Source organism: Narcine bancroftii, chromosome 3 (assembly GCF_036971445.1).
Source record: "Narcine bancroftii isolate sNarBan1 chromosome 3, sNarBan1.hap1, whole genome shotgun sequence".
NCBI classification, from domain to species: Eukaryota; Metazoa; Chordata; class Chondrichthyes; order Torpediniformes; family Narcinidae; genus Narcine; species Narcine bancroftii.
The window spans coordinates 161,047,841-161,071,449 of record NC_091471.1 but is presented as its reverse complement, the minus strand read 5'-3'; the positions used below and the strand labels follow the sequence as shown (position 1 = coordinate 161,071,449).

The 23,609-nt window shown below is 44.3% G+C and overlaps 1 protein-coding gene and 1 long non-coding RNA gene across 7 annotated transcripts in view; one reads left to right on the top strand and one right to left on the bottom strand.

The window, feature by feature from the left end:
- LOC138757784 (netrin receptor UNC5C-like) overlaps positions 1-21,241 on the bottom strand; it is a 369,257-nt gene extending 348,016 nt beyond the window's left edge. For all 6 annotated transcript variants that reach the window (XM_069925675.1, XM_069925676.1, XM_069925678.1 and 3 more), the window contains exon 1: positions 20,734-21,241. In XM_069925675.1, the coding sequence (XP_069781776.1) occupies positions 20,734-20,830 (97 nt within the window). In that variant the 5' untranslated portion in view covers positions 20,831-21,241. The remainder of the gene's footprint in view (positions 1-20,733) is intronic.
- LOC138757787 (uncharacterized) lies at positions 1,173-8,129 on the top strand. The gene is made up of 2 exons (XR_011353886.1): positions 1,173-2,242; positions 7,957-8,129. It is a non-coding gene; the product is annotated as an uncharacterized lncRNA (long non-coding RNA).
- Positions 21,242-23,609: the final 2,368 nt, after the last annotated feature.

Below are 23,609 nucleotides of genomic sequence, written 5' to 3'. Positions count from 1 at the left end.
TCTCTCTCTCTCTCCCGCCGTCTCTCTCTCTCCCGCCTTCTCTCTCTCTCTCCCGCCATCTCTCTCTCTCTCCCGCCGTTTCTCTCTCTCTCCCGTCCTCTCTCTCTCTCTCCCGCCATCTCTCTCCCATCTCTCTTTTTACTTTCTCTCTCTCTCTCCATCTTTCTGTCCCATTCTTTTGCTCTCACCATCTATCTCTTGCTCTCTCTGTGTACTCTACAACATTAAGTTTACAGTTTTACAAATCCATCTTGTTTGCACAGAGACACTGGATGATGGTTTTTAACTTAACCAATGCAAAGACAGTCTGAAGTGTCTGATCCTTTCTGTTACTTGCTCCTGCCAATGGTGGAAGTTAATAATTCAACGATGAACTATCAGTGTTTGCTGAGATGGGACAAAGTATGGGATTCTCGAGAGACAGCACAGTTTTACCTAGTGGATAGTTGTCCACATGTCAACAAATGGAATTGTCCATGCAAAGGGAGTTAGAAATCTTTTGGAAATTGAAAGTTTAATCTAACCAGTGAAACAGTGCTTCTCTGATAATTCCTGGGGCACACATTGATACACCATCAATCACTCAGAACACTGTTGTGGAGAAACCAATAGGCTTCAATTCACTTTAGAACATAGCATATCTTTACTGTTTGGCTATCCTGCACTGAGTTGCAGGGGGCTGTGATACAGCCACCTTTATACAGGAGGCTGTGTGGAGGGGCCACAGGTACAACCAGCCAATAGGCATGCTTGACCAGATAATTATACATTACAGTGGTTTACCACACACACCATTAACAGGCCATTGAGCAAAGTTTGAAGCCCAGCAACTCTATTAATGTAGTGTTTGAAAGTTGAAACACCTCCAACCAGACAAGGAACCTTTCTTCCCACTACTGTTTTTCACATAAAATTGTGAGCAACGGTGGCCCATTCATAAGTTGCACACACAGGCTGAGCCCCCCACTGTGCTGCTAACAAAGGGCTTGTACCCACGGTCAACAGGGGAACAGTAAAGGGGTTTCAATCAAACCTCTTGCAATCCTACCTCGACCCTGATAGGATCACCACTTCTTCCAAAACGTATACAACCAGTGAGGTCACAGACCAAGTGTGGATTAGTCATTATGATTTCACCACTGTAATGCCTATTTGTAAAGCTGAAACTCAGCCAAACAGGCAACATTTCCTGAAAATATTGACTGGGTTTTCCTTGTGCAGACTACTCCAAGTGTAACCTTTTTCATTTGAAGGACATTGGGTCCAGCAAACATAGATGGTCTGACCTCACTGAATGGATGGACTTAGTGCCACATAGATGAGACATCAACTCACTGATCCCTGCATGGAATGGTTTTATGATTCTATTCACCATGAGCAAAACATCCACGGTCACATGTGATCATAGAGCAACAACGAGTCTGCAGGTCAAGCAGCATCAGTGGGAGAGGAGTGGTCGACATTTCAAACCAGAACCCCTCCTCAAGTCCTACAGTTCTAGTCTGAAAGTCAACCTTTCTTTCTCTCCCACGGATGCTTTTCAATCCATTGAGGTTATCTAGCAGATTCCAGTGTCTACAGTCTCCTGTGTTTGTTTTCTCCCATGAGGTCAAGTGTAAAGACATGAGATCACAAAGCACAATGAGACAAAGTGTGTAATTTAAATGTTGGCCCTTTAAATAGTACGGGGACAAGGGTTAACTCGAAGTGAACCATCCTTTGTCAGATTGGAGGGGCTAAATTTTGGGCTCTCCTAACTCTTGATAAGCTTTGGAGGATCTTTAGGGACATGAAGAATAGTCTTGTGCACCACAGGTTTTCCCCTCCCACAGACCTATTGTGGGCCCACAACACTTCCTTATTAGTTAGGAATGTGCAACAGTGTCTACACTTCCTAAGGAGGTTGGAGGGCAAGGGTGCTGGCCCACATCTTGACAACATTGTACAGGAGCACAATTGAGAGTGTCCTGTCTGGCTGCAATAGGTGTGGTACAATAGGTGCAAAGGATCAGACTGGAAGTCAATACAGAGGTCTAATGAAATGGCTGCGAAAATCACTGGGGTCTCCCTTTCATGGAGTGATGCCATTCACTGGGAGCGTTGCTTAAATAGGATTCAAACAATTATTCAGGATCCCTGCCATCCAGCATACAGGATCTTCAACCTACTACCATTAGGAAGGAGGTACAGGAGCATCAAAATCAGGACTGCCAGGCTAGGAAATAGATTCTTCCTGCAGGCTGTGAGTTTGATAAATGGTATCCTGTAACCTTGAGTCTCTTATAAATGGAATGAGCAAATTATTCTGAAATATTTATACATATTAAGATTACATTATATATTTGTGGGTACATGTAATTACATGCTGCCAATTGGGTGTGTATGTTGGGCACCGTGATCCAGAGAAACACTGTATTGTGTGATTGCATATATACAGTTAGATGACAATACACTTGAACTTGAATTTTGAATTTCTCCAATACTTTTACCTGCAACCTCTTCTCCTAACTCCCCCCCCCCCAGATTTTATCATTCACTCAGTGCAATTTAGTGGCCAATTAGGCCACTCTTACACCTTTTGGACCTGGGAAGAAACCAGAGCACTCAGACGACATCCATGCGGTCACAGGGAGAATGTGCAAACTCCATACAGACAGCACCTGAGGTCAGAATCAAATCTATGTGTCTGGAACTGTACAGCGGCAGCAGTACCACCCGCCACATCATTGTCACTTTATTCGTAGACCAATAACTCTGTTTCTCTCTCCAAAGGTACGTGCCTGACATGCTGGGTAGATCTTTATTTTATTTCCAATCTCCAGCAGGCTTTAGCAGTTCTTCCACCTAAATGCTGTATAATCTAATCCAGTGGTTTTCAAACTGCACCCCTAAACTCACATACCACCTTAAGCAATTCATTACTAATCACAGAACACTGTGGCATAGGGAATACTTAAGATGGAATGCGAGTTTAGGGGGCTTCTTTTGAAAAACACTGATCTAATCTGACTGACTGCCGCCACCTGTCCCAAGCCCTGGCAACATTCTCATAGCTCTTCCCTGCACCCTCTCCAGCTTGAGGACACATTTCCTGCAGCACAGAGATCAAACCTGAACCCAATAGCCCTCATGGGACCTCACCAATACATGACAGAACTCCACTGCAGTGACTGAAGGAGAGGGAGGCAGCCACTGATTATGCAGGAAGATGGAAACAGGATTGCTTGGTTGCCAAGTGCTGTTGTCCTTGGCGAAGTGACATCAGAAGCAAATAATACAATGGTCTTTTATGATGTGAATGACATTCCCACAATGCAAAGGACTTTGTGGAATCATAAACAGTAATGTCTATCAAGGGAGCTCAAAACGAACAGTCACAACTTTAGAAGGACACTGTTTCCATGTCCATGTTAAGTTGCAAACAGGCAGTTGTTAGATGATAAGATTTGTTATTGAGAGGCAGAGATAAATAATAAGGTTAATGATTGGAGCAGCACAGTCAGCGTAGTGGTCAGTGCAACTCTGTTACAGCGCCAGTGACCCAAGTTTGAATCTGGCGCTGTCTGTAATGAGTTTGTCTGCTCTCCCCATGTCCACATGGGGTTCCTCTGCGTGTTCCAGTTTTCTCTCACCCTTCGAAATGTACAGGGGCTGCAGATCAATTGGGCGGCACAGGCTTGTGGGTTGGAAAGGCCTGTTACTGTGCTGCATGTCTACATTTAAAGTTGTACAGCTACATAAAGCCAGAGGAAAGAACAGAGAAGATAAGGGGCTGAATGAGAGGGAGTAACAGGGTATCAGAAAGGGGAGAAAAGAAAGAAAATGAATTTAGGTAACATCCTTCACATCCCTTTCAAATCGTGACCATGCATTTTAAATCAAATGAAATGTGTACGTAGTGCAAAATAAGAAAATCACTGAACGCTGCAATGATTCACCTCGGATGAGAGCATATGCTGACATTTTCCCCTTTCCCCCTCTCTTGTCCTGACCCCAGAATGAAGTGCCCTCCACTGCTCAGCAGCACCCTCTGTTGGCACAGCCATGGTTCAGCAGCATGGCACATGGTGGAATCCCATTCATCGGGGTCAGGGATGCATTGATGTTATTGGGGATATGGGTACGGTACATAAAGGAAGAAGGTCATTCTTTGGTAGAAATTGCAGCTGAGTGAACAACACTTTTGCCTTAGGTTTGCAAGAGTATACCTTCAAGTTGCAGTCTGAAGAGAAACAGCACAACACTGAGGGAAAGAAAGAGCATATGGTGCTCCCTTTGTGGCCTTTTCCACATCGGAGAGACTGGGTGCAGACTGGGAGATCGCTTCACTGAGCACCTTCACTCTGTCTGCATCAGTGACAGGGATCAAGTGGACAACCACCTGAATTCCATGCCTCATTCCCATGAATGTCCATGGCCTCATGTACTCTCCCAACAAGACCACCTATAAATTGGAGGAACAATACTTGATTTTCCATCTGGGCACTCTCCAACTGGATGACATTAACATCGACTTGTTCAGTTTCTGCGAGCCTACTCTCCAATCACCCTCCCCTCTCTTTCCCTTTATCTTCCTTCTTCCAGCTCTCCACCCCCTTCGCTCTTCATCCACAGACCCAGCCATCCTCCCCCTGCCTGCTGGTATGCCTTCCATCCCTTATCCACCTATTATCTCCTGCCTTTGGTACTGTGCTCCTCCTCCTGCACCCCCCTCCACCATTTTGTCAGGCACCTGTCTACATTTTTCTGTACATTGTTGAAGTGCTCAAGGCTGAAATGTTGGTTATGTATCTTTATCTTTCTTACGTAAAGGACACTGTTTAACCAGCTGAGTTTCTCCAACAATGCAGACATTTGTATTTTACTCCATACAATACTGAAGGGAGTGCTAGGTTGTCAGATGCTGAGGTCTAATCTCTCACCTGGATGTAAAAGATTCCATCGTGCCACTTTCAAAGACCAGGGGTTTCTTTCCCTCCTATCCTTAACCAACATCACTATGCACAGCCCAGAACCAGAGATTCATACTATGCAGATGAAGGCTCATGGGCACTCATCCAATGCCCTCTTTCAAGTATTCATTTACCCTTATCTCATTTAATTATTTTCTCATTCCTGTCAATTCCCCTGCAGATTCAATCATGATCCTATACTGGGGAGCATGGAAACTGCCCCTTTGGCCCAAGTGCCCATACCGACCAAAGTGCCTCACCAACACCAGTCCCACCTGTCTGGATTTGGCCTACATTCCTCTAAACACATCCAGTCCATGGATCTGTCCAATGTTTTCTTAAATTTTGCAATTGTACCTGCCTCACCCTCCTTGTCCACCTGCCTGTTCCATATACCCTCCATCCTCTGGTAACATCCTCAGCTTCCTGTTAAATCACTCACTATCATCCAAAGCCTAGCTCAGGCTCCCAAGCCCTGGCAACATTCTCATAACTCTTCCCTGCACCCTCTCCAGCTTGAGGACACATTTCCTGCAGCACAGTGATCAAACCTGAACACAACATGGGCTATTTTACATCTTCTAATTAACTGACCAACCTGCATGTACTTGGGATGTGGAAGGAAGCCCACATGGTCAAAGGGGAAACTACTTCACTGCTACATCCACCGCAACACCTAGGATCTCCCAGTGGCCAGCCACATCGATTCCATTTCCCATTCCTATTCTGTCATGTCCATCCATGGTCCACTCCCATGCCAGGGTGAGCCCACATGCAAATTGGTGGAACCACACCTAAAATTCTACCTTGATAGTCTCCAACCAGATGGCATCAACATTTACTTCTCCAATGTCTGGTAACTTCCTCTCCTCTTGCTTTCCCCAAATCACTCATGTCTATTCTTCCTCCTCTTTCTCCTTTCTTACCTCCTATCCTACCTGCCCATCACACCTTCTTTCCTACAGCTCCTAACCCCCTTCCCTTTGTTCCTTCTATCAGGGTGCATTTTTCTCAGCCTCTTCCTCCTATCACCCCCTTGCTTCCCCACCCCCACCCCCATTTCTTCACCCTCCTGTATTCACCTAGCACCTGCCACTCCATGTTCTTCTCTCTCTCCCACCCTTTTATCTGAGTGTCTGTCTGTTCCTTGCTACTCCAAGTGAAGGGTTTCAGCCCCAAACATTGTCTCTCTCTCTCTCTCTCTCTCTCACACCTTCCATGGATCCTGTCTGACCCACTGAGTTCCTCTGGCATTTACTATATTTCTATAGAGACAAAGACAACAAAAAAAATCTTCATTTCCGATCCAACACTTTAATGACATCAGTAGAAATGAACAGAAGGGAGGTGGTAGCTAATTCTCAAACAGCAACCAAAGATAAATTTCAACATCCTGTTAGATGAATGATGAGATAATACTGTCATTGATGGATCACAATCATCAGTCTTTAATAATTAGCCCAGCAGTTGGAAAGTCTGCAGTGGGGGAGAGCTGTGTGAACACGGATCCAAGCTCAACTATTCTGAGCAGAAATGATATACCCCTTGCATGCCAAACCCCAAGTAAACTAGATGTTCTGCTCTAAAATGTAATTTCCTAAATTTACATCTGGATAAAGTCAATATCATGGGAAGCTATTCCATCTAGAGCTCACTGAATTATTTACCAATGTTGGGATTCGGTAATGTGATGCAGTGATTGGGCATAAACCTGGCCAATGGAGCTTAATGTGGGGAAGTGGAAGGCCATGTACAGGAACCAAAAGGCAGACTGTCATCAAAATGGAGAGAGATGGCAAATGAGTGAAGTGCAGATGGAACGAGGTGTTTGAGCACTAGCAAAGAGCTAGCACGTAGGTTCAGCAGTCATTCAGAAGGCAACTGGCATGTTGACCTTTATTGTAAAGAGTCCGAGTTTAGGAATAGGGAGGGGTTTTATTTAATTAATTTATGGGGTGTGGGCTTCACATACTGAGCTAACATTTAATTGTCCATCTCCAATTGCCCTTGAGGTGGCAGGGAACAGCTTCCTTGGACTGCTGCAGTCCCTGATGTGCGAGTAATTACAATGTTGTTGGGGAGGGAGTTCTAGGACTTTGGCCCAGCAACAGTGAAAAAACAGCAATATATTTCCCAAACAAGGTGGCTTGAAGGGCAACCTCCAGGAAGTGATGTTCCTTGTGCTTTTTGATGCCTTTGTCCTAGCCAATAGACATGGTGAGTATGGAAGGTGCTGTCTAAGGAGTCTCAGAGAGTTGCCGCACCGCATCCTGTAGATAGTACAAACTGCTGCTCCTGTGCGTGGGTGGGAGTGAATGAATGGGTGTGGGTGGGGTGTCTATCAAGCAGCTGCTGCATCCTTGATGGTGTAGATTTTCTTGAGTTGTGGTTGAAGCTGCACCTACCCAGACAAGAGGGGTGTCCGTGACAAGGCACACAGATGATGGACTGGCATTGGGGAGTTAGGAGACAAGTTAGTTGTTGCAGGATTCCCAGCTGCTGATCTGCTCTTGCAACTACATTAAGGATTGTCTGGTCAATGGGCAACTCCCAGGATATTGACAGTGGAGGATTCAGAGATGGTTGTGCCACTTCTGGTGGAATGAGAAAAATAGGAAATAGTTCTCAGAGTCCACCTGGCCTTCGAGCCTGCTCTACCACTTATCAAGATCCAGCAATCTTCCTGCACTTTCTCCTCATCTCCTGATTCCATTAATATCCAGACATGTATTGAGCAGTTTCAAACGAAGACAATCACCAGGCAAGCCCATCACAATATAATCAAAACCAGCTCTATGAACAATTTAAAACTGCTTCATTCCCTGAGCTGTGGTTCCAGGGGAGCAGAACTTCATCTGCTTTTATCCCCAAGACACCCATTTTCCACCCTCTGCAGCCTTGTCTTCACCCAGAGATGATGGCAGATTTTTTTGCATTGTCCCCATATGCAGCAGATTCAAATGTGTCGTTTACAAAACTCTCCCCCTTATCTCTCCCTATACAGACTCTTCGGAAAACCCAATACCCTCTGATCTGGCTGCCTCAGCTTCCCTGTGCTTTCACCAGAGTAACAGACTGGGACTGAACTGATGCAACTCTCCATACTTGCACAAGACATGATGAAACTACAACTTTCTGACTTCCCCAATCAATAAATTTAAGCAGAAATGACAGTGATTTGGCCAGTGCTTTTGCATCATTTCACAGTGCTACTCCTTCCTCAGTTACCATGACACTCTGCCAACCTCCAGGCTCAAAACTGCAAGGTGCCCTTTGCAATTATAAGCAAGTAAACTCTGACTTCAGTAACTAGTGAAGCCAGTGATCAGGTCATAGGGCACAAATTCTAAAGCCACGGATTCCATCAAATCCATTAATGGGCTTTCAAAAAGAAGCCATATTTTTAATCAAGTGATCTGCCTTGGAAGAGCAGCTAATGTTTTTTTTAAAAAAATCTCACACCATCTTGGCCACACTCTCTTCACCTCCCTCCTATCAGGAAGGAGATTCACAAGTGTCAGATCACACTTCCTTTCCTACTGCTATCAGATTCCTAAATGAACCCCACAAAAGTAAAATTATGATGCCTCTGCTCTGCACCAATTAATCTCTCTGTAACTCTGGACTTGTTCTCTTGTACTATGTATGAGATGTCTACTGGTCAGATTGCAAAACAACCTCTGTCACCTAACCCTTATCCATTCCCCATTGCCCTAGATATTATTCTCTGTAAAATGCTCAGTGAATTCCTTTTGAACACTCAATTCATTCAGCTTCTACCAACCCCATAGCATTTTCAGAAATTATTTTTTTTAACTTTTGGTTTAGACATACAGAACAGTAACAGGCCCTTCTGACCCCATAAGCCCTTGCTGCCCAAATACCTTACAACCCTTATTTATGTAATGTGACAAAGTATATAGTAATGTTTTTGGGAGATAAATTGAGAAAGGTTTGTTAGAGTAGGTCACATGCAATAACTTTAAAACAGATCTTATCTGAAATACTGGAGACATGGTGACTCTTCACACCTTTTTGCAAGAGCATTGAAGAGTGCTCAAAAGACATCACTAATGGATTATTGTTTATCAAGGCAACAAATGAAAGAGCAGGCTGGAGCCACTGCTGTCTGAAAGGAGAATTTACTGTTGTAAGAGGGTCATGTGGTTTTGTAAGCAGAGAAAGTAAAACAGGCTTTCTCTGAGTCTCAGTGTGTGTGTGAGAGAAGAGAGAGAGGAGAGAGGAGAGAGAGAGAGAGAGAGAGAGATCACTTGACAGTGTCAGCCAGCAGAAGTTGCTGAGACTAAAACAGGACAGCTTTTGGAAGACAGCCGGGTTGAGGCCCTTGTGGTTCATGCAAGAGGAGAGGATTAGCTGTCTAATGTTTCACTTGGAATAAGTGAAACAAAATAGGAACTCTGTGATGACCTGAAAGAAAGAGGTTATCATCTGGAGAACCCTAATGGGGCAAGTTTTGTCAGCAAGACAATGAGGTGCCTGAGGGAATTACATCAGTTGTGGATGTTCTGGAACAACACATCTCTCTCTGAAAACTGACAAGAACCTTCCTGAGCAGTAACCATTTACCTTACGAGCACCAAAGCTTGGTGAACTTTATACATGTTAAATTCTGTGCACAGTATAAGAATTGCCTGCAACCAGTGAACTTGGAGGAATGAGAAATGAGATTGGACTGTGAACCAAATAACTTTTCTGAACTTACACACACATTACATACACCTGTGCTTTGAATTAGAAGGGGGTTAAGTTAAGTTAATAGTGATAAGTTAAAGTGTGATTCTGTTTTCATGTTTAAAGATAATTAAAAACAACTTCTGTTTAAGTAACCATTTGTCTTAGTGAATATCTATTGCTGCTGGGTTTATGGCTCCTCTGGGCTCATAACAGTAAAAAAAAATAAAAATGCAGATGATAAAAATCTCATAAAAACAAAATATGCTGGAAAAACTCAGCAGGCAAGGCAGCATATGTGGAATAATTGATTTTTTTTTAAAATGAGAGATACAGCAAGATAACAGGCCCTTCCTATGCCACCCAAATACGTCAATGTGACCAGTTAACCTACAAACCCTGTATGTCTTTGGAACATGAAAGGAAACCAGAGCACCACGAGGAAACCCATGCAGACACTCCTTACACACATAGTGAAAGATAATTAATTAAAATCAGAATTTGTGTGCTTTGTCTTGTGTTTGCTATGTATCAGGTAAGATGGCATGATCTTGCTGCCTGTTTGAAGTCCTTTAGCACAGTGCTGTTTGGATGAACAGTCCAGACACCCAGGTTAAGAGCTCTCAGAGCAAAACTTGGGTGATTCCTGATCACAAGAGCAAACCCGGCCTTAGCCCTTTTGCCGGGTCTGCTGTGGTTGCCCCTGTGTCTTCGAGGCTTGCTGTAAGGACTCAAGCAGAATAATCCAGGCCAACGCTGTCTTAGCCCTGAGAGAAGCGATGTCTTTCAGATCAGTCCTTGAGTCCACTTTCAGCTGAATGCACTTTCAGTCCAATCCAGTGGCTCTGCGTTGAAGGGAAGGGTAGTGAGTGCCTAAGCCACTGTGCAATTCTCTTTCAACTCTCAGATTACCTGAGAATTAATGCATGACCATGAGTTGAATGTACAAACTTCTGACAGACAGTGGTAGATTTGAACCCAGGTTGCTGTCACTGTAATAGAGTTGCTCTAACCACTGCATGAACCATGCCGCCCCTAAAGCAGTTAGCATGCCCAAACATTACTGGTTTCTTTCCACATATGCTACCTGACCTGCTGAGCGTTTTCCAGTATTTTGTGTTTTACCACATCAGGTAGGTAGTTAGGTGACCCTTTAAAATTTATTGTTTAAGCCGCTTTGACTCTCCCGGTTCTGGATCAAGACTCTGACATAAATAAATCCTCACCCTATCTCCTGCCCTGTTCATACACCAGTAATCCATTGACTTCTGACCCTCACCAGTTTTTTTGGGTCCCAATCAAAGTGTGCAAAATTACATGGGGCATAGATCAGGTGGATATTCTTTATTTTCCCCCAGTAGGTTGGGATAAGGTGAGGATAAAGATGTGATGCTCAAAGCAGAAGAAAGTCAAAAGTTTTAGTTAATTCACTTCGATACTAACCCAGGATCTTTTCATTCTGACATTTAGTTGATCGGGTCACCCGGCACATAATAAACTGAACAGACCATTTCCACCTTCTGCTTTGAGCATCAATACCTTTCAGTTCCTTTATTTGTTACTGATAACCTGTGGGTCCATAGTTCTTGGTGTTCCTCTGCATTACTTCTGAATGGTTTATTTCTTGGAGATAAAATGGTGTGGATAACAATCTCTTTTACTTTCACAAGGAGAGCAGCTTTCTCATTCAGTGATGTTAATGACCATAATGAGGTTATTGTCCTCTACTGGCATCACCTACGGCTCCTAGAACGCTTCCACCAGCGTTGTCTCCGCTCCATCCTCAACATTAATTGGAGCGACTTCATCACCAACATCGAAGTACTTGAGATGGCAGAGGCCAACAGCATCGAATCCACGCTGCTGAAGATCCAACTGCGCTGGGTAGGTCATGTCTCCAGAATGGAGGACCATCGCCTTCCCAAGATGGTGTTATATAGCGAGCTCTCCACTGGCCACCGAGACAGAGGTGTACCAAAGAAGAGGTACAAGGACTGCCTAAAGAAATCTCTTGGTGCCTGTCACATTGACCACTGCCAATGGGCTGATATCGCCTCAAACCGTGCATCTTGGCACCTCACAGTTCGGCGGGCAGCAACCTCCTTTGAAGAAGACCGCAGAGCCCACCTCACTGACAAAAGACAAAGGAGGAAAAACACAACACCCAACCCCAACCAACCAATTTTCCCTTGCAATCGCTGCAACCGTGTCTGCCTGTCCCGCATCGGACTTGTCAGCCACAAACGAGCCTGCAGCTGACGTGGACATTATCCCTCCATAAATCTTCCTCCGTGAAGCCAAGCCAAAGAAAAAAAAATGTACAGATGCACTGAAATTCTTCCTTGCTGCAGTCAAACAGGTACACAAGATACACCGACTACAACATTAAGTTACAGAAAGAATATATATAGCTAGATAAATATGCAGTTATACTTAGAGAAAGAAAAAATGGCATTGTAATAGTTGATGTGCTTCCTAGAGCTAGGTGACCAGATCTGCACACAGCTCCCGAGAATCCGCACCAATGACTTGTAGAGCTGAATCACAAGGTCCTAACTTTTATACTCAATACCTGCCCAGTGAAGGCCAGCATGCCAAATGTCCTCTTCACCTCCTTGTCCGCACCTGTTGCTACTTTCAGGGTACCTCCTCAGTCTCCAGGGCCCTGCCATTCACCACAAGTCCTATCCTGATTGGACTCACCAAATTCCAACATCTCACACGTCAGAGTTAAATTCTATTTGACTCTCCTTGGCCCACCTTCCCAACTGATAGAGGTCCTGTAATAAACTTAGACATCATTCCTTACTGTCCACATCACCATTAAATTTGGTGTCATCCACATGTCCTGCCTCAAAGTTCTTTTTTTAAGGAATAACCAACATTTCTATGACCTCTTTTGCACTCCTGGTATGACTTCAAGCCAATGAAGAACTCCTTTGAAGTATAGCCACTGCTGTAGTGAAGGAAACACACAACCAATCATGTGCACAGAAAGATCTAACTAATGGTTATGGATTAATTCTCAGATAATCTGAAAGTTGAAAGAGAATTGCACAGGGTCTTAGCCACACATTGCCCTTCCCTTCTTCAATGCAGAGCTAACAGATCAGAGACATTCAGCTGAAAGGGCAAAGGTGATTCAAGGCCTGATCTGAAAGACGTCGCTTCTCTCAGGGTGAGGCAGCATTGGCCCGGATTATTATGCTTGAGTCCTTACAGCAAGCCTTGAAGACACAGGGAGCGAGCACAGCTGACCCAGCAAGGGTTAGCTCTTGTGATCAGGAAATCACTCAAGTTTTGTTCTTAGAGCTTTTAATCCAGGTGTCTGGACTGGCTATCCAAACTGCACCACGCTAATGGACTTCAAAAGAGCAACAAGATAATTTTACCTGATACCCAACAATTATATGAAAAAGCTCTCAAATTCTGATTTTAATTGATTGACTTTCACTATGCTCAGGATTTCCACCAGATGATAAAATATTATCTTTAAACAACTCAAAAACATGTTCTGATGATACACTGACTGATAAAGGTCAAAATGTATTCGTATGAGCCATTAGTAAAATGTTTGGTCACCAGTGTCTAACCAGTTGATTTGTATTAGCTCAGACCATTAACCACAATGCATTTTGTCAGTGATCCAATTAGCAAACCAACACACCCAACAATGATTATCAGATTAAGAGTTCAAATATTCAATAGGTTTCTGATTTATCAATCAGTGCTTTCCCCATCTCACATTGTCTCCAATGACACTATCATTAGCCATAACAGGTCCCTAGTGTCCCAATAATCCCAACAGTCAGGATTAAATGGACATCCCTTCTCATTAACATTGTCATTGTGTAGAAATTGGGAGCCTTAGAACAAACAAACAAAATGATGAAAGTGATTTTAAAAATCACTAATTTAACTCCAAAATCAGTGAAGACCAGAGAACTGTGTGCACAAAAACCTCACTTGAAAAAGGTATACAAAAGTCTATGTGAAAACACTTCAATTTCCCTTCACTCATGCAGTATTGATTCCTTGTCAGGAAAGAAAAGCTCCTCAGGATAACAGTACAATGAACTGCTGTGCTACAAAGTGGGAAAACTGCAAAAAACAAACAGGAATTTGTTTTTTTTTTAAAAAAAATATGGTAGATAGAGTTTTGTTTGGATAAGCATGATGTATTGCAGTTTGCTAAGTCCCAAACCGGAGCAGGGCTTATACAGCAAAGTTTAATGCCCTGGTTCATGTTGATGAATAGACACCTTAGGGTACAAATACATGAAAGTAACCACGCAGCTCGTCAGGGGTATTGAAGGCAGAATATTGTATGCCTGCCTTCATTGGTCAGAGCATTGAGTAGAGGAGTTAGGATATCATGGTTACAGCTGTGCAAGATGTTGATAAGGCCATATTTGAAATACAGCTTGAAGATCAGGTTCCACAACTAGATGGACATTAAATTGGAAAGGGAAACAAGAAAGATATCAATAAGATAGAAAGAGTGCAGAGAAGCTTTACCAGGATGTTGCCAGAACTTGCAGAACTTAGTTACAGGGAAAGGTTAAACAGGTTAGGACTTTATTCATTGAAGCATCAGAGAATGAGAGGAAATTTAATAGAGATATACAAAATTATGAGAGGTACAGATAGAGTAAATCCAAATAGGCTTTTTTTCCCATTGAGGTTAAGTAAGAGACAAACAAAAAGATACAAGTCATGGGTGAAAGGGGAAAAGTTGAGGGGGAACATTAGGGGGAAACTTCCTCACACAAAGAGTAGTGGGAGTGTGGAATGAGCTGCCAGCAGAAGTAGTGAATGTGAGGTCAATTTTAACATTAAAGAAAATTTAGACAGGCATCTAAATGGGAAGGCTATGGAGAAATATGGACAGGGTGCAGGTCGGTGGTACTAGACAGAATAATAGTTTAGCACAGACTAGAAGAGCCGAAAGGCCTGTTTCTGTGATGTAATGTTCTACGGTGTAGGAAAGACATGAGGATGCTACTGAGATTGGAGGGCTTGAGGATAAGGATGTTGGACTTCCTTCTCTGGATAGTAGGAGGCTGAAGAGTAAACTTTTAAAAGCATACAAAATTAGAGGTGTAAATAAGATGAATAGTCACAGTCTTTTCCTCAGGGAAGGGGACTCTAAAACAAGAGGGGATTAGTTCAAGGTGGGAAGGAAAAGATTTGAAAGGGAGCAGAGGGGCACGTTTTCCACAAAGCGGGTGGTGGATATATGGAGTGAGCTGCCAGAGGAACTAGCACAAATATGACATTTAGAAGACATTTGAATGGGTACATGGATGGGGAAACATAAAGGAATACAGACCAAATGCAGGCAAACAGGATGAGCTCAAAAGGGCAAATTGGACAAGTTGGGATAAAAGGCCTGTTTCTGAGCCCTATCTACACAAACTTTTGATGCCAATATAATTACTGGAACATCTTTGTAAATCGCATTTTGCAAAACAAAATGTCAATGGGAAGGAAAACTCTTGGAAGGGGAAAGAGAAAGGACATTCTGGATGTTCCAAAACATTGGACTTCCTGTCTAATCCCATCTGACAGTTTAAATATGTGATTTTTTTTAAAAAATAGTAATTGTACTTGGAATGGAAATGTTTCATACTGAAAATTCAATATCATATACCAGTCACCTACCAGAAGTCCCAAGAATGATGGACAAAGACATTCTGAGGAACCATTGTACAAATGTACCTTTTTAAGAGATGCATGGCAGGAAAATTAGATAGTTTTTGACAGCCAATCAGCATGGGTATTTCTTCCCCTACCAGTCCTGATACACTGTGCAACTAATTTTGCACATGACTTCATTTAATTCCTCTCCTGAAGGTTGTTCTTTTAAATACTCTGTTAAATGTTCAGATCACAACCTGATTAAATTGGAGGAGAATGGGGAATAGAATCTTTGCTGCATGCTGTGAAGCCTTAAACTTAATCCATTGAGGAGCCAGTGTCATCTGGATTTTCCATGCAACTGTATGTGTTAACACTATCTCTAAACAGTTTCAAGGTGAGGCAACATTTTCTCCATTCCCTCTTTGGTATAGGGCACTCCATGGAAATTGGGAGCTGGGGGATTTTGTTTTTTCAAAGTATTCTCTGGACACATATGCATGCACATGAAACACAGGAACAATTCACATAAATACACTGGCACCCATTCTCTCTCACTGCTGTCCTGGTTTCAGTAAGGCCTTTCTCACTATGGCATCACCTTACTTTAAAAGTTCCTGCTCAAAAATAGTGAATGGAGATCAAGAATTTAGCTTTTGGGTACATGCTATTACTTGAACATATCAATGGGACCTTCATTACAAAAATAGGTCATGTGGCTCAATTCATCTATACTCTGAACCATCCTACTTTCATTTCACCTGGTCCAAACAGCTGCTTTGTGTCACATTGCATTTATCCAACTTCCAGAAGTATCTGTGCCATTCACCTTGAAAAAACTGCCTGTGATTTCGACTTCTCCAGCCAACAAACTTTCTCTTAAATTCTCTCCTACAATGAAACATGAAATTCCATTTCACCCACAGGCACTGCCTAACCCAGTGAGTTCCTCCAGCAGATTATTTTTTGCTCCAGATTGTGGTGTCTCCATTCGCTCATGCAACTTCTTCCATCATTTACCTTGTATTCATAGTCCTTTGCTTTTTGGATTCTTCACAAGGAGAAGCATTTTTCTTCAGCTTACAAATCATTCCATAATTGAAAAATAAAAAATATTGAAGGAAGGAGCAAATGATAATTTCAACGTTTATGAAACTTAAATTGGTACCGCCAGTGTGAACCATTTCCATCCCAGACACACTCCTTTCTCTTGCTATTGAGAAGATTCAAGGTGAAATCACACACCAACAGGCTTAAAGACAATTTCTTCCCTTCAATCAGCAGGTTCCTGAATGAACCTTACAATAAGATTATGCTCCCCTTGCTAGACACTAATTGATATTTTCACTGTAATACAGTACTTTGTAAATGTGCTCTTGCTCTTCTACTTTGTATGGATTTCAGAGTTGACTTGCTAGACTGCAAGAACCCTTCTCTCTATACCATATAGGAAGTTACTATAAACTTTAAGAGCCAAATGGGACTAGTTTAAGTTGACAACAAGTTGGGCCAAAGGGCTTGTGTATGTGCTGTAAAACTCAATGGTTCTGTGGTAATAAATTTATTGCAATTACATAGGCATTTAAAGTACACCAACTACAATACTATATATTAAATTACCACAATATGTCAAGAGAGAAAAAGAGGGATTAAATACAAAATATATTGAAATTCATAGTTGGTTTCAGTGCAAAACAAGTGATGATTCAATAGTGCAGACCGATTTATTTGATGGACCTGGATTAGGTTATGGTTAGAGGAGCTTGAGGAGGTTCAAGAGACACAACTGTTGAGGAAAAAAAAAACTGTTCTTGAACACAAAGGTGCTGGACTTTAGGCTTCTGTACCTTCTGCCTGAAGGTAGTGGTGAGAAAAGATTATGATTGGGCAGTGGTTTTCAAACTTTTCCTTTCCACTCCCTATGGCATAAATGCTCTGTGATTTGTAAAGGATTATGTGGGTGGAAAGAAAAAGTTTGAAAACCACTGTTGTAATTGTACCTAATCGACTTGTTATGTGGACAGTTTCAGAACTCCAAATGGAAATGGGACAATGACAATTTTTCTCAAGCAAAATATTTCAATAACAATTGGTTCTGGAACAGTGATTCTCAACCTTCCCATTCACATACCACCATAACCAATGCCTTACTAATCACAGAGCACAGGGATTACTTAAAGTGGAATGTGAATGGAAAGAAAAAGTTTGAAAACCCACTGTGATAAGGAGATTAGGTCATTTATGATGCAACATCCATGGATAGAAAAGTCTTCTTTATTTTTAAATGAACAATCCTATATTTTCAAGCACTACAATTCTAGATTCTTCCACAAGAGGAGAGATCCTCTCCATAAAACTCCTGCTAGGACTCCACTGGGTGACAGGCTTTAATCAAGTTCTCTCTCTCTCTCTTCTGATACCCACCCATCAGGCCAGGCAGCATCTACAGAAACATTTCTGGTCATGGACGAACTAGGTCTTCTAAAAAGCTATTTTACTTAAGCATTTTTTCCTCTACAGATGCTGCTTGGCCTGCCTTGTAGTTCCAGCATTTTCAAATTTTGGTTCAGATTTCCAACCTGTCTTTTTTTTTGGAAATTTTAACCCACTCTGTTCAACTCCAGCAGAAAAGAGCCCTCCCTCATAAGACACGCCTATCCAGTTCTCAGCCGAGCCGACCCCCTCCGAATGGTTTCCAACGCGATCGTGTGCAGTGCAAGTTCCAGTGTTTACGGGCCACAATGAATGCCGCCACCTTCTTAAAGGAGCCCGATTTGCAAAAGTGCACGTTTGAGGCACGATTTAAAGGACAATTGGGCACCATATTTTCAACCCAAACAAGCCACAAGTCTCCGTTATTTCACGAGCCTCAAACTTAAAAAAATATAGCCACATGTATAGGGGACACGAGATGCGCAAAACTTTCCAGCACAGGATTCCATGCAAGTGGGAAAGGAAACTGTGTCAACTGATCGGCGGCTGACAAATTTAAGCCGAGCAAACGTCCTTGGAAGCTTCAACATTATTTTTAAAGGATGACATTCCAGGGTTTGAAGCACGAGTCCCCCAAGAACAGAGTGATCCTGAAACTCCCCTGTCACCTCACCCAACGCCTCCAACTGGCTCCCGTCCCCGTAAAAGTCCACACTCGCCCTCTCAGCGAGCAACCCCAGTGAACAAAACTGACAACCCATTTAAATGCTCGCAGCGCCGGCGCCACGAAGCAGACAGAAGTCGACTTGAACAACCTGCAGTCTCTGTCCGCCACCTCGTATCTCTCTCGGCACAGCACACAGAGCGGATTTATGAATGGGCTCTCTTTGCATCAACATGGGCTGCATCGTTTCACCGCTCAGCAGGGGCAAGGGTGGGGTGGGGTGCAAAGATGAATATGATTTTACTGAACTGGGGACTCTCTCCAGCGCCAGCAAAGATTGCGAGGGACTTGCACACTTCGCCTCCAAGGCTGCAGGTGGAATGCATCCCATTCACTGTCCGGCGCACCACTCCCCTCATGACACGACATAGATTTCCTTCCCTTCAACATCGATCGCTAACCAATTTGTACTGTTTTAAATCTGTTACTTGGAGATTCCGTCCGCCCTCCCGAGACTTTAATGGCCATCACAAAAAAAAGGAAAATGCATCAATATTGGGCGATTGATACTATTGTAATTTTCCAATCAATTAATTATTTTCTCTTTTTAAAAAATCCACTCGATCAACCCTGCTCCGCCCGGAAAGATCAACAAACTCTTCTGGTTGAATCTTTCGGGCGATGGGTGGCTACTCGAGAGTTACAATAACCAGATGTTCATTAAACAAACTTAAGGCACAAACATTTCTTTTCGATCAGAGAGAAGTGACATGGATCACAGCGAAGGCTTCGCTGACCAACATTGCCTGACCAGGGGACCTCCTCTCTGCAGGTCCATTGATCTACGGACCCTGTTCCTACAAAGCAACAGCAGTTCAGCAATTGTCAAGCCTGGCCACCAGCACCGCAATCAGGTACATGAGACTTCCGTGATAACAGAGCGATTTCTAGCACGCCACCGGCGTGACCCGATCAAACCAAGCCAACTTTAGTGGGTTCGCTCATTGGGATCAATCAGACGTTGCTTTCCGAAACCATCAGGCAATAAGTTGCGCTCACTCCCGCCACGTTTTGTGTCTCTCATCATTCTCCGAGACACCTTCTCCCATCCCTCCAGTGGAACGGCTCGAGGTGCGCCTCCTCTTCTCTCCCGGTGCCCTCACTCCGAGTTTCCTCTCCACCCCATCCACCGTGGCTCAACCTCCCCGTCCGTCTACCCCCGCCATCCAAATTTTACTGCTCCATTTCTCTTTCGCTGTTCTCTCCATCCCCCTTTGCCTCCTTTCTTCCTTCCCTGCCTTTCCCCTTCGCCTCTCTCCTGACCTCCCTTTTGCCCCGAACCTTTCCCGTGCCCCATTCTCCCTTTACTCTCCCCGACCTCCTTCCTTACCCCTGCTCCTCGACCCTTTCTTTCCCCTGCCCCGTTCTCCCTCGACCCTCCTTCCTTCCTCTGCCCCATTCTCCCTCTGCTCCCCCGAACCCCTTTCTTTCCCCTGCTCCATTCTCTCCTCCCGTCCCCTTCTCCTCTTTCCTCTGTTCATCGCCTCCCCTTGCCCTCTCCCCTTCCCCTCGACGTCTCCTGTCCCTCTCCAACACCCCCTCACTACTTGATTTTCCCCGCCCCTCCCCCGATCTTTTTCTCTGGTCTCCCCATGCCTTCTCTCTCTGCACTACGATCCTCTCCCTTCCCTTGTCCATCTCTTTCTTGATCCACCACACTTTCCTTTCTCCATCTCCTCTCCTTCATCATCTTTCTACATCCGTCTCTATCCTCCCTCCTCCTTCCCCGTCCCCTCCTTTCCCGCATTCTCTGTCCCCTCCCTCCTTCTCTCCCCGTCTGCTCGTTCCCTGCCCGCGCTCCCTCCTTCCCTACTTCCCCGCACTCCCTCCCTCCTTCCCCGCACTCCCTCCCTCCCCGCACTCCCTCCCTCCCTCCTTCCCCGCACTCCCTCCCTCCCTCCTTCCCCGCACTCCCTTCCTCCCTCCTTCCCCGCACTCCCTCCCTCCCTCCTTCCCCGCACCCCCTCCCCGCACTCCCTCCCTCCTTCCCCGCACTCCCTCCCTCCTTCCTTCCCCGCACTCCCTCCCTCCTTCCTTCCCCGCACTCCCTCCCTCCTTCCTTCCCCGCACTCCCTCCCTCCTTCCTTCCCCGCACTCCCTCCCTCCTTCCTTCCCCGCACTCCCTCCCTCCTTCCTTCCCCGCACTCCCTCCCTCCTTCCTTCCCCGCACTCCCTCCCTCCTTCCTTCCCCGCACTCCCTCCCTCCTTCCTTCCCCGCACTCCCTCCCTCCTTCCTTCCCCGCACTCCCTCCCTCCTTCCTTCCCCGCACTCGCTCCCTTCCTCGTCCTTACCTTGAGGTGCCCGCAGTTCCGCCACCGCCGCCAGAGCAGGTAGCAGCAACACTCGGAAGAACTTCTGCGCTCCTACTCCACACTGACTTTCGCCCATGCTTTGCAATGGAAGGAGGTCCCGGTAGAAGGGACTGGGAAGGGGTACAGGGTGGGGGGATTGGTTAGTTCCCCCAAAAGACAGAGCCACCAAGACAAGTCCCCTTTCAACTCCAAACTCGCCGTGTCTGTGACCTGCGCCAATTAGACGGGATGGCTGGAGATTCAGCAGACAGCCAAAAGGTGATGCGCTGTCCTGTGGCCTCTCCGTTCTATCCCCCTTCCGAACTGCAGCCGTCTCAGCAGAATAATTCAAGAAGACAATTAAAAGTTTTCTGCTGGGTTAAAATGTTTTATGCTTGTCCGGGACAAGTTTTAAAAAAAAAATATCCAGGTCGGGGATGTGTAGAGAAGTCTGCGGATTTAGAACATTCTTGTGGATGGCACCGACTCTGCGCTGCGAGAGGACCCGGAGTAAACACTAGAGGGAAGAGAGAGAGAACGAGCTAAGACACATTTGGCTGTCCAATAATACTCAGCATTCACCCTTGCCTGCTTCAACCGCAGCAGATCGAAAACCGCGGGCTGGATTCTCCAGGAACCGGAGTTATCTTCAATGGAGAATATTGTCCGACACTCTATTACGATTGAGTCGCTATGGTCTTTAAAGACGCCCACTGACTTAACAGATACCTCGAGAAACCACGACGTCCTTGACGTTTTCGCAGCCAATTTCATTAGAACACAAGAAACTGGGCACAGCCTCTGGGTTCTCTTGCTTCACCATTCTATATGGCTTTTAAAAAAATTAAGAACACCTTCCGGTCCATGAAATCTGTGCCACCCAATTAACCTACCAACCCGTATGTTTTGAAGGGTGGAGTAAACCAGAGACCCGGTGAAAACTCACGCAGATGACACTGGGAGAAGGTCCACACCCTTCCAGACAGCAGCGGATTTGAACCGTGGTCACTGGTGCTATAAAAGCGTTGTGCTAACTCTACGCTAACCATGATGGATAATCTCCCAATCTAACATTACTTTTTCTTTTAACCTGAGAGCCCAATCTCCCAAATTTTATCCCAGTAGAGATTTGTGAAGGCATCTCAGACCATCACAAAACACCCTCTCCCTTCCATGGGCTCCATCTATACCGCCCATTGATTTGGAAATGCAGCAAACATTAAAAGGCTCACTCCACCTCAGCCACATTCTCTTCTCCCTCCTCTGATTGGGAAGATTCACCAGTGTGAGATCATGCACTGCCAACTTGAGTTGTTTTATCAGGGGCTTTGGAAGCTGAGGGGAGACCAGACACAGGTATATAGACTCATGAGAGGCATTGACAGGGTGGACAGAATCTTTTCCCCAGGGTAAAGCATCACATAGCAGAGAACAAGTGTTTGAGGTTAAGGGTATGAAGTTAAAGAGAGATGTGTGACGCAATTACCTTAGTCAGAGAGTGGAGGTGCCTGGAACCAGACTGCCAGGAGTACCAGTGGAAGCAAATACACTGGTAGTGTTTAAGAAGCTTCTAGCTGGAGACATGAATATGAAAGGAATGGAGGGAGATCTGTCAGGTGCAGACAGTAGAGGTTTAGTTTGGTTGAAAGGCCTATATCTATGTTGTACTATTCTATGTACAATGAAGTCACATCTCATTCTTCTATACTCTAGAGCTCTAGTTCTCAGTCTTAAGTATTCCTTTACTTAGCCCCCATTTGGAGGAGGGGCTTGTGAAGCTTAGAAATTAATAACTAACCCGAGGAATATTCAATGGTCTGTGGTCCACAAGTTGAGAAATATTGATGTGGAGCAGAGTGACCTCACATTACTTAAAGTCTGGTCAATTTTTTGCTACATTCTTTCTGTCACAATTCTGTTTTTGTTTTGGGGGGGTGAGGTAAGGAACCCAAAATTGAACATGATACTCAAATGAAGTACCTTCACTATGTATAATGCTACAGGAGAACTGGGCAGAGCAAACTTCCACTGGGTGACCATGGCCAGGTTATCTGTTTCTCAAGAGATTGATTGAAGGATGGATATTCACCTGGGCATTGGGGATAAATCTTCTGTTCTTGACATCAAGCAATAGGATCTGGCACAGCTGCCTTCAAGAGCAAACAGGGCCTCACTTAAAAAATCCATTTAAATGTCATCACATCTCATGGCAGAGCAGGCCCACTCCCAGCCCAGAAGTTTATGCCAAAAGAATATAACAATCTAGGAAACTTTCAATAGTTCAGGCAGCATCTATGGAAAGGAAAATAAAGGTGATTTCTCAAATCAACCTGAAATATTATCTCTGATGGTGCCTAACCCACTGAATGTTCCAGCATTTTTTTATTTTTGCTTTAGAAAGATAAATCTTCTGGAAAAATATTAAATGTTTACCCACATTACATCAGAAAGAGTATTTCAAATCTACTGTACTGTGTGATGTGTTGTCCCTAGAGTGTAGCTCTGATGGAGGTGCCATCTTTTGGATGAGATGTAAAAGTTTGTGCCGTTTGTGCAAATATTTTTTGCTTAATGTTTAGGCGTGATATGGTTTGCGCAATACTTTTACAGCACCAGCGACCTGGGTTTGAATCTGGTGCTGTTATAAGTAGTTTGTACCTGTACCTTCTCCCCACATCTGCATGGGTTTTGTCCTGGTGGTCCAGTTTCCTTCCACCCATCAAAGCATATTTTAGTTGTATCTTAATTGGAGTATTTGGTTGCCACGGGCTTGTGGGTCGCAAGAGCCTGTTACCCTGCTGTACAGGTATATCTAAATTTTTAAAAATAAAATAAAATTAAATGCATTATGAAGGAAAGCAACTCCTTATCCTCAA